This window comes from Scophthalmus maximus, chromosome 21 (assembly GCF_022379125.1).
Source record: "Scophthalmus maximus strain ysfricsl-2021 chromosome 21, ASM2237912v1, whole genome shotgun sequence".
NCBI lineage: Eukaryota > Metazoa > Chordata > Actinopteri > Pleuronectiformes > Scophthalmidae > Scophthalmus > Scophthalmus maximus.
The window spans coordinates 11,102,303-11,119,156 of NC_061535.1; the positions used below are offsets into that span (position 1 = coordinate 11,102,303).

The window sequence follows — 16,854 nt, forward strand, 5'->3', positions numbered from 1 at the left end:
CACAGTTCCATCATCGACCTCCTCCCGCCGTGGATCCGTCTGCACGTCGTCGCCCGGGCCGCGTCGTCCCGTGTCGCCCTGCGAGTCGGACCTCTGGGCCGGATCAGATCTGCGGGTCCATCCCCGGGATGAGAGCGACGTGGTGGTGACAGCGGAGCGTCTCCTCCTCCTCCTCCTTCGCCTCCTTCGCCTCCTTCGCCCCCTTCGCCCCCTTCGCCCTCGTTCTGCCCCGCTCCACCTCCTCCTCCCGGCGGAGACATGAGGAACCCGCTGGCCGAAGTCGCCCTGACATTCTGGCTGTTTCTAGAGGTGAGCGCCGTCGTGATCGCGTTGTGTCTCCGCAGGAGCAGCCTCCCTGCGGGCGACGTCGTGCGTCCGCAGGGAGGCTGCTCCGCGCCGGGGCTCCGGTTCCGCGGCGCGCTCGGTATTGTTTCCAGATTTGTTTGCCGGGTCGCCAGACTCCGTTCGAAATTCGCGTGATTTAATTTTCCCCTCCACTGGCACCAGAATCGTACACATCACAGAGCAAAACAAGTTGATGTTCTTGGATGAATGGCGTCTTCTGTTCAATTCGGCATGCGAGTGGATCCACTTGGAGACACTGCACATTCAAAATATCTCAACTTTTACATCGGCTGCTGCTGCTGCTGCTGCTGCTGCTGCTGCTGCCCTCTGGATTGCGATGCACGTCCCTGCAGAGAGCATGAGGACAAACACGGAAATATCACCCAAAAAAAAGAGATCGTGTCACGCAGCTGGGTTCATAATAATATTAATAATAATATGCACGTTGACGAGAGAACTACAGTGTTTCCTTTTGCAGCAAAAAAAATCATATTTCATTGTTCGATGAGTGCAGAATGGGAACAGCAAGTACAGCAGGTACTTACCTGTGATCCTGTCATCCTTTGTCTTTGTACCCCAATAACCACTCTGTAGGTTACTGGGCCTGTAGGACACACACACACACACACACACACACACACACACACACACACACACACACACACACACACACACACAGTGTAGACTATTTTCTATTTGTAACCTCCTACTCTACGTTATGTGATTTTATTTTTCCAACCAAAGTGTTGACGCCTAACCGATTATTCATAAATTTTTTTTCAGCTATCCGCTTCCTCTTTTCTCGCAATGCATGTACTCACTCACACATTCATGTTCTGCATGTTGCTGCAGGGGGGGGGGGGGATTTAATATGAATTTTATACGCCCCACAATGTGGCTCTCCTCTTCCCGTCAGTCCAGTGTCGCTTGACATCCATGTCGGCTCATGTATTATTGACTCCCGCCATTATTATTTCATCTCGTTCAGCTGACTTAGTGAGCACATCCATTTTGAACGGGGAGGGGAGGGAATCCGGCCCCTTCAGACCTCGTGCTGCCGCGCTCCCGTCGGCGAAGAGGCTCTGCACATCTGAGCCGAGGCTGCCGGGGCGGCTTCCCGCCACTGCCGCCTCTTCTTTTTTGCCGCTGTACATCCTTCAACCGCGGCCCCCTTTGTTGGCGCGTTCATGATGATCGCAGTGGTTCCGCTCAAAACGGGTGGAAACGCAGGGGGCCCCGTTTCACTTGGAAGTTCGAATAACCTTGAACGGAACCGGAACCAGTTCCTTGTTGGTTAGAGAAGTTCTGCTTGTGTTCAGGCTTATGTGACGTTGTTGGAGAGCTGAGGACTGTCCAGTGCATGGACAAACACACACCACACCAGATCTATTGTGTTTCCTAAATGTTGTGACATGAACCAGATGATGACGGCGGCGGCGGCGTGTGATGGTTTCAATCAGCCAATCGTAACTTCCGGTTTTGATCCGAGGTGCATTCGGCGTGAACTCATTTTGTCATGATGGTTGAGAGAGTGAGTGATGGGTTCTCTCATTTGTAAAAAAAAAAAAAAAAGAAGAAAGAAAGTGCATTAGTAGTGAAAATCCGCCGCAGCATCGTTCATGGCCAGTTGCACTAAAGAGATTCCTGCTGGTTGGATGGTGGGAATCTTTCTTTTTCCTTTTTGCGTTGTGCCCCCCAACTACCGATGATGAGAATGAATGATGTTCCAGTCCCCCCCCCCCCCCCCCCCCACACACACACACAAACAACGTGTACAGCACCGCAGTGTTTTATAAACCTGAGGATTTAATCGATTGTGCATATTTCTGTATTTGTGGTGTGAACCCTCCAGAGTCTCTGGCGTCAAAGAGGCGAGCGTGTCCGTCAACGGTGGAAATTAACCAATGACGAGGGAAAACTATCATCTTGGAATATATTCAAACACTATTCAGAGAAGCGAGCCAAAGGAATATTTAGATTCTGTTCTGGAAGTGATGCTCATGAAGTGTAACCTGAGGTTGATGCCAGAGAGCAGGCCGATTGTTTTGTTGGCCCGGATCAGACAGGTTTACTCTCAGTGCGGTGGTTATAGTCTGGAGGATCTCAAGCTGTTTTCAGACAGGCACTGAAGTCCGGACGTTCTCCAGAACTTTTCCGTAGGGGCTCTCTGTAAATTTTGCTCCAGACATTGTTCCCCTGATAAAATTTTCCAGAAATTATCAGAGTACGGCAATGTGAGAACCCAGCAGGAATTCCCTTTTCCTTTTTCCTAAAATGTTATTACAGACTTTCCTTGACAAACAAATATTCAGGAAAATTGAAGGAAGATTGCCCGTACACAAACGGTTGCCCGACCCAGGCGCCGCCCCCCTCGCTCTGAATGTTCCCCGAAAGATCCTCTCTCGCCGCTCTCTCGTTCTTCGTACGCGAACGGCGAACTGCGGGAAAAAAATTCACAGATCCGATTCTCCGGAAAAATTCTGCAGTTCATGTCTGGGAAAAGAAACCCCAGCTCGTCGTCACCTTATCGGCCCTTAACTGTCGGGCTCGAGTCGACCTTTCGTCACACACACACAGAGGGAGGGACTCTCTCTCTCTGAACCAGGCTGCACGTAAACAGGCAGAATACAGTCGGAGCTCAAAGTGCTGCAGCGTGTCCCTCCTGTTTCTCTTGCCCGCGACCTTGACGGTCCTGTAACCCGACGTGGTGATGGAGTGTAACCCCCGACGACGAAGGTCCTTGTCTCAGGGCCTGCTTCAACCCGAGCCTTGATCTTTCCCCTATGGCCGGGATACGTCTATGCGCCCGGACCGAACCGAACTTTACGACGGCCCCGCCCATCGCCGGATCATAAAACTGTCATTTCTTTAAAAAAAAAAAAAGCGATTCCCAGTGACTTATGTGTGCAGCATCTCGGCGGGGGTTTAAATTCACTGACACTCCCGCGGGGGCGCATCTGACAACCGGGGGACAGTCGCTGTCCCCGCGGGGGCCCGGTCGTACGTTGACACTGAGAAGAGAGCATGTGCAGCTTTATTAAGACGTGATACGAAGTGACTAACGGTCGGCCGTCGCTCACTTCCTGCAGCTTGTTAAGATGCTAAGCTATAATTTAAAAAGAAAAACTGAGGAAATGATTCATGACGCGTTTGTCCTGGATGTAGACATCTGCCGTCGACACAGAATGAGGGAAGCGATGCATTAAACCTAGATTAGATCATTAAATTAGCATTAGATCATTAAATTAGCAACAGATCAGTATTATCAGCACTCTTAACAGCCACTGTGTCGCAGGAGTTTCTGATTTGTGAGTATAAAATGACATTATTACATATTGTTTGTCAAACAAGTCCTAATTAATTTCATATGCGTTTACTCATGTGACCGTTATATATGTGAGATGAACACAGCATTGTAAACTTGGTCACTCATATGATGTGGGGTGGAGAGCGTTCCCACGGTAACCACTGTAACCATATGACCGGTGGGATGGTTAAGTCAGGTTCAGCTCCACAAAGTCGAGCTCAGCCCACGATCCCTGATGGCAGAGCATCACTATGGAATTTTGAAATGTACGGAAACGGAAGTACATGTAACATACATCACACAGTATCTTGTCAGGAGAGGAAGAGTAACGGTACGCGACACCTCCCTCTGCTTTCTCCCCCCCAGCTCCGTTTCCCTCCTCGCCGCTCTCTCTCGCTCATCTTTCACTCCGTGTTTATGACCTGATTTATTCTGTTTTTCTGTTATTTTGTTGTTGTGTGTGTTTTTTTTCATTTCATTTGTAGAGGACCGGGATGTTCTCTGGTAAATCTTAATAAACATTGTGTTTTCAAAATCAAATCTCTCTCTCTCTCTCTCTCCCTCTCTCTCTCTCTCTCTCTCTCTCTCTCTCTCTCTCTCTCTCTCTCTCTCTCTCTCTCTCTCTCTCTCTCTCTCTCTCTCTCTCTCTCTCTCTCCACGCATCAGGCCAAACACACACTGACAATCGAATGATGCCTGTCGGCCTGTTGCTGCTCGGCTAATGACGGAGTCGTCCGTGCGGTCAGCGGAGAGATCAATGAGACAGGAAGGAGAGCAGGATGGACGAGCGAGGAAGGAAAGGAAGGAAGGCGTGAGATGAAACAGAATGTTCGAAGTATCGGGAGACAAATAGTGGAAAAAAAGGTGGTCGCTAATTCGGAATCACGAGGATTTGGAGCTCGTCCCTGGCAGGGTGAGAGGACGGGAGACTAATCTGCCTTGAAATCCAGGATAATACGAAGACATTATGATGATATGATATATGCGATATGATAAAAAAAAAAAATTCTGTACGCTAAAAGCTAGAAAAAAGTTCAGCGGCGTGGGAGCAAAGCAAAGCGTCCGTTATTGACCCGTCCTCCTCTGCAGCGTCCTGCATCTTCAAAGGCAAAGCACTTCCTGATCCACACACACACACACACGCGCGCTTGTGAAGGTTTATTGTGCAGCGTGGAATCATTGGACTATTCCCCCAAGGCAAAAACCCATCTGAGCTGCTTTTCAGAAGCAGGGAAACACGTCCTGGTTGCGTAACGGTCATTTCCGTCCCGCGGGGAGACAGAGAGAGAGAGAGACAGAGACAGAGAGAGAGACAGAGACAGACAGAGACAGACAGAGAGAGAGACAGAGACAGAGAGAGAGAGAGAGAGAGACAGAGAGAGAGACAGAGAGAGACAGAGACAGAGACAGACAGAGAGAGAGAGACAGAGACAGAGAGAGAGAGAGAGACGGTTTCCTCTCCTGTCAGCGCTTTCAGCGAGCTCTAATTAGAGGGAAGACAATGAACAGAGCCGGACGGTGACCGGTGCTGGCAGAGGGCTGCTGGGGTCGGGACGACGAATCGGGTGCCATGCTATTGCAGATGGGACAGCGACCGAGACGAGGATTTGTGAAATGAAAACCTTCTGTGATTTAATGCAAACTGTATGTAAGCATGTTCTTCACACTCTGTGCCTTTGGGATAAAGGCAAAGAGTTTGCTCTTTCACAAGCTCTGGCGAACGCAGGAGTCAGACGCGTCCACGCCAACCACGGCACGATGTCCGTGACGTTCTGTGGCGTCTCTGTAGAACACGCAGGACGTGATGATGAAAGCAGAGCCATGGACCTTCAACAGGACAGACTGTCACCATGTCTGCCGAATTGTAATAACCGCCTCACCTTTACTCCCGTGTTCCTCTCTCGTTAGGCGTCGGATTTTTTAAATGACTTCAGTTGTCATTTAAAATCAGGGCGATCAATCCAGCTGGCCCTGCGGCGGAAGCCGGCGCGGACTGGGTTGGTATTGTTCCTCAGAATGTTTGACTGCAACACTTCCTGCGCGGGTTTGGGATAACAGGACGCGGTCTGGACGAACGGAGTGGGCGTACTGTACATCGTCCGAGTGAAGAAAGCGGGATGCGAGGCTCTTGTTTTCCCCTGATCTTCCCCTCGGGCCCTTATCGCTGCGGGTGTGTGTTTCTGCCGTTACTCTTCAGGCCCGATTGGGAAAAAACAGTGTGGTCCCATTCTCCCGCCAGCAGCCGGACAAATAACCCATTGTGCCGGCATGTTGTGAGCCACCGTCACAACTCGACCGGCCTGCCATGCCCCCCCCCCCCCCCCCCCTTGTTGTCCACACTGTGTCAAGCATTTATCTCCAAGTTCGGACTTCTGCTTTGAGCTGTTGCTCAAATGTGACGAGGCACCGGCCGCAAAACAGACGGTCATCCTTTCAACCCGTCACCTACGTCGAGAGGATGACCGAGGATGATCCGTGCCATCCCATCCTGCTCTCCATATCCCTCCTGCTTTGTTCGCCTGCAGCGGCACCCAGTCTGAGCCAAGGTTGAGAGAAATCGGATGTAATTTGAAAACTGCAACTCGGGAGCCACGATATGTAAATCCCACCCCCTCGAGGACACAGGCCGCCGTGAAAGGAACTGTGTCTCGTGTGTCATCGCAGTGCAGAAGCAGATACAGTGCGACGTGTGGGCGGTTTGTTCGTGCGATTGGGAAGCGCCGCTCTGAGTGAATGAGAGGTCGCTGCACCTGTAGATGAAACTCACGGGCATCTCTTCACTGGACTGAGTGGTGGTTTGTTTTGCTCGTTTCTAATGAAATCAGACCAACCAGGAGTTGATAGAGTTCAGTGCATAGCAACATTCTGTGAGCGATTGATTGTTGCAGCATCACTTCATCCAGCAGTCATATGAAATACCCTTAAGGCTTCGTCCACACGGAAAAGTCAAGCCAGTGTCTGAAACCTGTATCCTCTCGATTGACCAGCAGGGGGCGACTTCACCGGTTCGCCAGAATAAGCCAGTTTCTACAGAAGTCTACGAGAAATTGATTCTACTTCTCACTTGATTCATGACGTCGGTAAACATTTTCCTGAAGGAGTTCATGGTCTCAGGCTCTAGTTTCAAGTCATCAGTACAGCGTGGCGTTCATTTTGTGAACAGTTTTAGAGATTACGGTTGACGTCCTGACTTAAAAGACCCAGTCAGACTACAATAAATCACAGCCGCGGAATTAATCCAACCAATGCGGCGTTAGCAGCATTTCCAAAAGTCTCCGTTTCCAAAGTCTCGTATGGCAAAAGTCTTTGAGTCAACGTCTCCACCTCAACGGGACGTGATGGTGGAGATGGTGTGCGCCGCCCTGCCACCCTGAGGCGAGCTTCATCCCCGGCAGTGTCAATCGACGCTTCCCCTCGGCCCCTTCTTCGACGCGGTGTCTGTCGCTCACGTCTTCCCTTCGCAAAGGACCCAGAAGCCTGAAACCTCTCCATGTCACGACGACAAAGCAGGGTGTGTTTTCATGGGGGGGGGGGGCGGCGGATCATTTCAAAGACAGTTAATTAAAGGCGCTCTCCAGCCTGCCAGCGTTGGCGCTCTGTGCATTGTGAACCGGAGCCGACAGTGGAAAAGAAAGGGGGATCGTACTCGGAGGATTCTGGGGGGGGGGGGATCCTTGTTTCTGAATGTTACTGATGATCCGTGTTCTTTCATACAACAAGAAACACGATGCAGATTTAGGTGAAGGATATCTGCTGTTTCTGATGCAGGCCGAACTTCATGACCCCCAAAATCTCCATCTCCCTCTGTGCAGTTATTGAAAGTGTGACGTCGGCGAGCTATCTTTGTCGACGTCAGCTTCTTTTCACAATCTTTAAGACTGTACTGTACAGTGAAATCACATTTAGTGGAGTCACATTAGTCTTCCGGGCCTGGGGCGACACATTGAGCCCCAACAGCAAGTGTGTGAATAGGATGTAGGAGGAAGAGAAAAGAACCGTATACGAAGACGTATGGAAGCGCTGTGTGAATGGGTTGATGCGAACTCTTCGAGCAAAGCACGACGACCGCAGACACGTTGTATGAATGGAGTCAATTTACGGTATGTTGCCTCATTGCTGAGTCGGTTTTTAATCATCTGCCCTTTGTCTTTTTACAGTGTGCAGAAGCAAAGAAGTATTGCTGGTACTTTGAAGGCGGATACCCGATCTACTTCATGTAAGTACCACAGTGTTCTACAACTTTGAACCGATGAAATGAACCTCGGACCCCTTTGTCCAATAAGTTTGGGATGGATGTGATCTGCTGAAATCTGATTTTCTAAATGATGTAGGTCTCTACATTTATTTATTTTTATTTTTTACAACTGATACTTAAAGTTAAAGTTATTACGACATCATCACTTCTTGCCTTTTTGAGCCTTCTCCTTTTATTAGAAAAAATGTTGCTTTACAAATAATGAAATATATTTAATCCACACAAAGTTTCAAAACTAAACTAAAACAGAAAGTGCTGCAAATGTCAACACTTAGTTTTAGAGAAAAACAACACAGAGAAGGAAAAAAACCCTTTCGTTTCCACTTACTTCCTCCTCCTCTTCCTCCTCCTCTTCTTCCTCCTTCTCCTCCTCCGCCTCTTCCTCCGCCTCTTCCTCCTCCTCTTCCTCCGCCTCTTCCTCCGCCTCTTCTTCCTCCGCCTCTTCCTCCTCCTCCTCTTCCTCCTCTTCTGCCTCTTCTGCCTCTTCTTCCTCCTCCTCTTCCTCCTCCTCCTCTTCCTCCTCCTCTTCCTCCTCCTCCTCCGCCTCTTCTTCCTCCTCCTCGTCCTCCTCCTCTTCTTCCTCCTCCTCCTCTCCTTCCTCCTCCTCTTCTTCCTCCTCCGCCTCTTCTTCCTCTTCCTCCTCCTCCTCTTCTTCCTCCTCCTCTTCCTCCTCCTCCTCCGCCTCTTCTTCCTCCTCCTCCTCTTCCTCCTCCTCCTCTTCTTCCTCCTCCTCCTCCTCCTCTTCCTCCTCCTCCTCTTCTTCCTCCTCCTCCTCCTCCTCCTCCTCCTCCTCCTCCGCCTCTTCTTCCTCCTCCTCCTCCGCCTCTTCCTCCGCCTCTTCTTCCGCCTCTTCTTCCTCCTCCTCTTCCTCCGCCTCTTCTTCCTCCTCCTCCTCCTCCTCTTCCTCCTCCTCCTCCGCCTCTTCTTCCTCCTCCTCTTCCTCCTCCTCCTCCGCCTCTTCTTCCTCCTCTTCCTCCTCCTCTTCCTCCGCCTCTTCTTCCTCCTCCTCCTCTTCCTCCTCCGCCTCTTCTTCCTCCTCCCGGGCTCTCAATTTCTGTGATTCACAGTTTCAAGATGTGAAAAATACAACATGCAAAAAAAAAAGGCAGTGGCTCCTCAAAACCATTGAGTAAACAAAAACAAGAACTGAGTAAACCCCAAAACGACAGCGCAGCATTGATTTTAATTTGCCGACACCAGCAGAAATGTTGGCAGGTGTTTATGTATTTTCCAAGTTGGAAGTTGTTCTGCATCGGCATGTTTCAGTGTGACGGACTCCAACCTGATGGGTGGTTGTCAAGAGCACAGTAATTCACCACTGTAATCAATGCCTGTAAAAAGCTTGGAGAGTTACTTTTGATTCTTTGATTTCCTCGGTGTAACGACACCGCAAAACTACTGCACAGCCTCAGAAGTGATGTGAAGATGAAAACTGATAACACAAAGGGAGGGTTTATTGGAGCGATTCGACCCGAGCGATCAGATTACGTTGTGGAACCAGATGTTAACTGGAGCAGAGCGTCTGTTGCCCTGAGCGTGACCCTACTGTACCTCTCTGCACTGAGAAATTACAGTGGAATCACGTCCGCCCCCTTGTAAAGTTCAATCTCTCCGTGAGGTTTTAGCCTAATTCCTGTTGTAAGACTCTTAACATGTTTTTCTCCCTCCACATCCGTCTTTTTGCACGGTGCTGCTGCGTTTCCCTCAGCTGGAGGATTTTCATCCCTCGCTGTTCATTTGTCCTGAGAAAAAAAGACAATAATTCTTTTAACTCAATATCTCGATCTTTCTGTTTCTCCGTGTGTTATTGTGTATGGTCCGTCCCCACGAGGACAAGAATGTGAGGGCTTGACAGACTTCTGGCATTGGAAGATTAAGTGGATTCGACACAAATAAGATCAGAGTCAATAAACGAGTAACACTTCAACAGAGTTTTTCCTTTTTGCAAATAAAAAGTATTTATTTATTCATTTGTTCAACTTCTTTGTGTTCTTATTTGCTCAAATGAAAATAAGACAAAGAGGAAAAGTAAAACTCCAAAATCAAACCTACAGACTCGACTATTTAGGGTGTTTAAGGTAAATAACCTTAAAACTATCATTTTCCTCTCGATAATAATGATTTTGTGTCTGTCTCTGAGTCATAACACAATCAAATCTGAACACACAATGTCCATCACAAATGAACATCTTTAAATTTCCCTGTAACATTTCTTTGCCTACCCCATAATTAGGAGAAAGAAATGGTATAATTTCGAGACCAGCAGCATCTTCTGCCTTTGAAAAGCAGGAATTAGAATTCATTTTAAACTTCCCTACCCCACCTCCAGTACTGAGGATATTTATGAATGCGATCGGGCAAGAGAACATCACACACAAGAATGTACTGGTCCTCAGGCTGTGGGTCCTGGGGGCCTCCGGGGACAACGGCTCCTCCTCCCGGGGTCTATTCCTGAAACTAGCCAGACAGCAATGTGAGTTGGAGGCATATGCACTGTCATGGTGGCCATCCGCAGTTATATCTATCTCTCTCTCTCTCTCTCTCTCTCTCTCTCTCTCTCTCTCTCTCTCTCTCTCTCTCTCTCTCTCTCTCTCTCTCTCTCTCTCTCTCTCTCTCTCTCTCTCTCTCTCTCTCTCTCTCTCTCTCTCTCTCTCTCTCTCTCTCTCTCTCTCTCTCTCTCTCTCTCTCTCTCTCTCTCTCTCTCTCTCTCTCTCTCTCTCACTCACTCACTCACTCACTCACTCACTCACTCACTCACTCACTCACTCACTTCTTTTTGTTAAGATTACTTTACGAAGCACAAAAGCGCGATAAATAATCTGGTAAAAGATTATTTGATCTTTTACCAGATCAAATAATCACTTCATTTATTATGCTACGCTGTAACTCTTTTGTTCACTTGTTCTCCACATGACCTCCCCTCGTGGCAGATGTCGCTCCTACGAGGACTGCTGCGGGACGCGCTGCTGTGTGAGAGCCCTGTCCATCCAGCGACTATGGTACTTCTGGTGAGTTTGCAGAAGCTGTCGTTCTACCCCCTCGGAATTATGAAATGTAAGCAAACGCCGTCTTTGTCCACTTTTCACAAAGTGTGAATGTGTTTGCTTCGAGCAGTTGAGCTCCTCGCTGCGCCTTTGACAGCTCGGCTGTGATTCATCGCAGCGTCTCCTCCTCCCTACTGACATTTTGTTCTTGGAATTATACATCGGTAAATTCAAGAGAGTGTTATGAAAAGAGGTGGCCCTCAAAACAGAATCCTGGATTTCGGAGTGATGAATGCACACACACGCATACATACATTTGTGTTTCTTTAAACGCATCACCTTCTGCTAGGCCCTGAAATGGAGACTTTTGGCAAGGATGACTCAAATAATGACTAAAAACGAACACGATGCAAACTGAAAATGAAAAACCAATTTGTGTGGACGTACACGTCCAAAGCATTTCGATTACCCTTCGTCTCTGGAACCTAAGAAGGATCTTTCCCTCCGCTCCCCGCCGGTCAGACGCCGGGTGTGCTCTTCGCGATGTTGTGTGTGGCTGACGGCGCCTTCTGTTCACCGTCGTCTCTCAGGGTGCTGCTGATGATGGGAGTGCTGTTCTGCTGCGGCGCCGGGTTCTTCATCCGCAGACGGATGTACCCGTCCCCTCTGAGAGACGAGCCGGCGTTCAACGTCTCCTTCACCAGGCACCCCGTCACCTCACCAGGTACAGTGACATGCAAGTACACAGCACAGATCCACAAAATGCTTTTTGGAAATCAGGCAGGTGCTTGCATGAGACTCAAACTCAACCCACTTTGCTAAATAAGTCGAGGTCGCGGGAGCCTCTCCACATTCAGATATGTTTTACATTATGCTTTAATGGGAGTAAAATCTGGGGACTAATTAAACAAAGGCCTTTTAACAATATTGTATTCTCACTATTGTAGGTGAGATGACAGGTATAAAATATTTAGTTAAGCTTTGAGTTCCTTGGGTACTTGTCTGCCTCAAATCTGTCTGGAGGAACAGTACAGGATCTACATTAATAAAAGAAATGATAGTGTAGTAGTAACTTTTGTGCGCACAATGGGAGCCGGTGAGATCCGTCACAGGACACCGGTGTTTGGTGTGGTCTATTACTTAACCAGCCCCCTTTCCTTCCAACGGCTATTCATAGAGCAGCCATCAAAACAGTCCCTCCATGAAAGTACTTTCAGGTGGAAATTGAATGTTGAAATATCATCTCAGAATACTGCTTTTTTTGTGTGACTGCCAAGTCAAATTCGAAGGTTTCAAACGGCGTAATTGACAAAAAACTAATCAAACCCCGGTCCTGTTATAATCAGTGGCCTGAAATGGTTCATTTAAAAGTTGAGGTGTGTGAGTCAACCGAGCAGAAAATTGAACGGAGGCCCACAATAATAACCACAATGTAAAACTCATTTCTGAAGGCCAACTAGATACCGCAGGCTTTAGAATAGGTTTCTGGTTTCTGGGGCATTGTGAAATTAAGAATTGTCACGTTTTTGGACCACAAAAATGTATAAAAACATAACACAGATTTATGTTTTTCTCAGTACACTCAGACATTCGCCAGACCAGCAGCGAAACCAAGAAAACAAACACTCACTTAGAAAGTGAATGCCAAGTCCTCAGTGATTGGATGTTTGAGGTTTCAGATAATAACTTTTAGAAATAACAGCCAAAAGGAGCCTGACAAAACAAGCAAGACTGGAATCATTCCGATTATAAACTGAACCAACGTCCACGAAGAGACGGTGATGAACCATGCGTGGTGTATAAAATATGACTGTGTATGATGATAGAGCTACAGACCATACAATCCGTAAGCAAGTGAACCGATATTAAATGAAACCCATTTCTTTACTTTCCTCCAGTTTCCCAGCAGCCGGGGAGTATGCAGGGCTTCGGGGTCAACGGCATGACGGGTGGTGACCCCGGGGTCACCATGACACTCCCGGCGTACGCCGCACAGCCCGGCTCCGCCCATATGATGCTGGCCTCCTACCCTCCGCCTCCGTCCTACTGCAACCACCCGCCGCCGTCCTACGAACAAATATTTCAGAACAGCGACAAGAAGTAACGTCTGCAATCCGCCGAGGAGATCGAACTGAACATGACAAAATCAAACGGCGACGGAAATCATGAAGAGGATAAGCCTGTTTGCAACTGAACAGTTTTTTTTGGGAGGATGGGAAACTTGGAAAACACAATCTGATGTTCTGTGACAAAAGACCAAAAGGCCCAAGTGACCAGAATCTAGATGCAGAAACACACACACACACACACACACACACACACACACACACACACACACACACACACACACACACACACACACACACACACACACACACACACACACACACACACACACACACACACACACACACACACACACACACACACACACACACACACACACACACACTGCTTCATCTGAAGTGATTCATTTACTCGTGACTTATGTGGATCTGCGTGTACAGTGACCGCGTCGGCCTCGTTGATCTGTCGACGAGTCAAGACAGGTCAAGAGGTCAAGATTTTGGATTTACTCACTCCCGTCACCCTCCCCGTGCAACTACAGCTATGACTGTGCAACAAAAAAAAAAAAAAAAAGATCTGTCAAACTCACAATGCATTAAAATGTTGGATATATGATTTTATTTCACGGTACTTCGATATTCATTGCAAACGGTTCTTAAAACCTGTTTCTTCCGCGCATGACACTGACTTATTTTCTTAGCCAGCATTTTACAGCAAGCCTGGGCTTTTTACTAAAACATGAGTTCTTGATGCATTTTTTATTACAGTATAGCGTATGTCAGGTTAGGTAATGACACAATCAGCCTCTACAGCCCAGTCACCGGCCCAGTCTCCCGTTAGCAGCGATGAATAAGGCTTTTAGTTGCCCCGCGAGACGACTCGGACGTGGACACGGGTGATGATGGCACAGTATGCCATCATCGCAGTGTCATACGTGCCAAGTCTCGGCGGCCGCATATTAAAACCGTTACCCGTCGGCACGTACCGATTCCCGCCACCGGAGCTGCGCTGATGTGTGCCACGGCACGACTTAACTCTTCAACAGTGTCGCTGTATCATCGGCTATCTGCAGCTGCGCGTTAATCCTTCACGTCGAGCATGAACGTCAAGCAAAGTTCCGTCCTTGGGTCAAAAGCTAGCCGTATGCTGTTATCTGGACTCGGAGCGTTACTGCATGATGGTCGCACCTCTCCGCTCGCCAGTGTAGCGGTGAAGACATTTGACATTAGAATGGCGACAAGTCAACGCCAACATTTGGGTCCACTGGTGCGAGCAGTAAAATTTGCACTGTTGTATTTCAATTTGCCGTTCGTAACAGTATCTCCATTTGAGTTTCACTCTGACCAACAAATGTTTAATCATCTTAACAGTGGTGAACTTTGAGTTTTTTTACCGGATAGCTGGTTTGTGCAAAATGTAGGAAGCTCGCTCACAGCTAACCGCCTACACTTTTATTTAAACCTCCTCTGTCGGAGTAAAAGCTTCTGCCACTGCATACGTTTGTAGACGGCTGAGTGTCAATGGTATTAACACGTATTTTACGACTTAAAGAGACCAGGACACAATTATCCACCACACACAAGGACCAGTGAACCCTGTACACACACCAACATATGAACACACACACACACACACACGTTGTTTTACATGTGACATTATCCTCATGCAAATAACATTCATGGCGAGATATAATGCAAGAGAATTAGTCACGACGGAAAAATGCAGGATTTTTGCCAAATCTCCCAACGCACGAGAATGGAAATGGATATAAGAGCCAAAATGACGATGTAACCGATCAATCTTATGAAAAGTGAAATCTAGTTTGACTGTCTCATCAGAATAAATTCAGATCAAAAGCTTCCCTTTTGTCAAACAAACTAGGACATGAATGAGAATTTAATTTGAATTTACCAGCGCTCACTCGAGGTTCCTCATCGCTCGTCCTGGGAACTTATTGTTGCGCTGCGCGTTTGTAAAAAAAAAAAAAAAAAAGTTTACGTTTAAGTTCCAGTGCGGACGGAGTGACGTGTGTTTAGTCCGCTGAGGAACACAACGACTGATCCGGCGGAGTGATGTGTGACTTTTTTTCTTTTGGACTTTTGTGCCGCAATACACACTTTGACGATGTCGTGGTAGTTTCAAGAGGTGGCCGAGCTCGTTCCGTAGCATTTAGCTTTGTCCTCGCCGCCATCCCGACGACACTGCTCACACTGAAAAACCAGCCTTATCCAGGAATCTTAGCGAGGCGTCACACTTTTTCTTTTTCTTTTTTTACAGTGCATCAGGTCATTCACGAATCACGGTTGATGTGTGGAATGCATTTAAACTCCACTTCCATTCACATTATGGCATTATGATTCTTTAACTATGTGTGATTTAGACAAAAAATTGTAAATATGTTTTGAAAATTGAGGAATGCGACACGTTCCCTGACGTCACGAGTACATGCCGCACAAAATGTGTTGGAACAAATCTGTTTGGTTCTTGCATGAGGCCTGTTCCTACCTGTTCCTTGATGCAGAGAGCGAAGACTCTTCCGTTATTGTAATGTAATTACATCTGGTGGCCATAACAGGCTCCACAGTGTCTGGGCCACAGGCTGTCGACGGCTCCGTCTAAAAAACAAAAAGAAGGAATTAACGGTCTCAACAGACCTCCCGAGTCGTGGTTCAGTTGATATCATTTTGAGGGAAGTGAACATTAAATGACTTGCATGAGGATGAGTATGTTCTCTGAGACATTTTTTTTGTTTTGTTATTTCTTACATAAGTTGACATTTTTGACCTGATGGTGTGCCATGTAAGGAAGACCAATTCTGCCAAAATTTAAAAAAAACAACTACTTTAATAGAGAATTCAAACTTTAATTTATACAAAATCAGTATTTGTTTTCATTGATGTCACTTGGTATCTCATAGTCAGAATTATTGTATCCTATAGTTATGAGAAACATCTTTTTATCACCATTTAGTTTACTGTCACTTAATTATGGAAGTTTCTCATAGCTGTAAATCCCTTTTTATGAGATACCAAATGTTAAGATACTTTTTACGATATGGTATAACTTTGACTCAGTGTGTCATAATTCTGACTTAGAGTCCCATTAAAGTGAAATATCTTCATAATGATTTTTTTTATTAATAAAAACATTCTGGTGAATTTTCTTCAAGCGGCAGAAGTGAGCTTCCATTGGCTGAAGGGGGAAAACAAGGAATCACCTTAACCGGGAATATCAGTGGCAAATTTAAGTTTTTCTAAGTTTTTTTATTTAAAGAATTACACCTAATTTTCAGCAGATTGTCAAAGATAGTTACCGTCCCTCCATCTCTTAAACTGTCAGGCACTACATCCAGTCTTGTGTACACATACTGTATGGTCCTTTGTCCTGACAGGTTGTTGTACATATATTTAAATCATAGCCCATCCTTCAGTGGAATCCCCTTGTGGCACCGGATATGGTTGTAAAAGCTTTTTAGCTGTTGCCAATTTTCAGTTTTAATATTGTTAATTGGCATTTTGGAGATTGATTCATGCCTTGGTCCGTCCTGCACTCCGTTGTGCTGACGTTTTACAGCCAAACAACATCTGTAGAGAAACACACCTCTGGTTTCTGCACTTCAGGAAACCGGTAGCAGGTTTTAGAAATAGTCCGGGGCCCCCATACAGCATCAGTTTCTCTCGGTCTTAGCCTGTTTGATATTAGAATTTTCATAGCACAATATTGAAAAAAAACATATTCTGTTCCATCATGTCAAACTATGCAACAGATTCTATAATTGGAAAAGCATCTTGACCCTGTGTTCACTCTCCTTTTCATCTGCTTTTGAGCATTTAAATTTAAAAATACCATTATACACTGTGAAATATGTAAATAAACTTCACTTCTGATAAAATGAC

At 46.9% G+C, this 16,854-nt stretch overlaps 2 protein-coding genes across 3 annotated transcripts in view; one reads left to right on the forward strand and one right to left on the reverse strand.

Annotated features, from left to right (window-relative positions):
• On the forward strand, nucleotides 1-16,853 carry vopp1 (VOPP1 WW domain binding protein). Of its 2 annotated transcripts, none has more exons than XM_035619376.2 (5): nucleotides 1-309; nucleotides 7,810-7,868; nucleotides 10,838-10,915; nucleotides 11,482-11,615; nucleotides 12,790-16,853. In XM_035619376.2, the coding sequence occupies exons 1-5, from the start codon at nucleotides 259-261 to the stop codon at nucleotides 12,993-12,995; spliced, it is 528 nt and encodes a 175-aa protein (XP_035475269.1). In that variant the 5' UTR covers nucleotides 1-258; the 3' UTR covers nucleotides 12,996-16,853. The 2 variants fall into 2 exon arrangements, with proteins under 2 accessions (XP_035475269.1, XP_035475267.1); XM_035619374.2 differs by lacking the exon at nucleotides 1-309 and adding an exon at nucleotides 5,045-5,516.
• lancl2 (LanC lantibiotic synthetase component C-like 2 (bacterial)) overlaps nucleotides 10,681-16,854 on the reverse strand; it is an 18,538-nt gene continuing 12,364 nt past the window's right edge. Inside the window, exons 12-14 of the transcript XR_004786581.2 lie at nucleotides 16,559-16,646; nucleotides 15,464-15,573; nucleotides 10,681-12,958 (exon numbers count right to left, since the gene is read on the reverse strand). The gene's annotated coding sequence lies outside the window, so the exon portion shown is untranslated. The remainder of the gene's footprint in view (nucleotides 12,959-15,463; nucleotides 15,574-16,558; nucleotides 16,647-16,854) is intronic.

Excerpts from the sequence above, each read along its gene's own strand:
- vopp1 (XM_035619374.2), top strand. The coding sequence starts at position 5,457 with ATGATGAAAGCAGAGCCATGGACCTTCAACAGGACAGACTGTCACCAT. Across the intron at positions 7,869-10,837 it reads GGATACCCGATCTACTTCAT|ATGTCGCTCCTACGAGGACT; the intron begins GTAAGTACCACA and ends CCCTCGTGGCAG. Across the intron at positions 10,916-11,481 it reads CAGCGACTATGGTACTTCTG|GGTGCTGCTGATGATGGGAG; the intron begins GTGAGTTTGCAG and ends GTCGTCTCTCAG.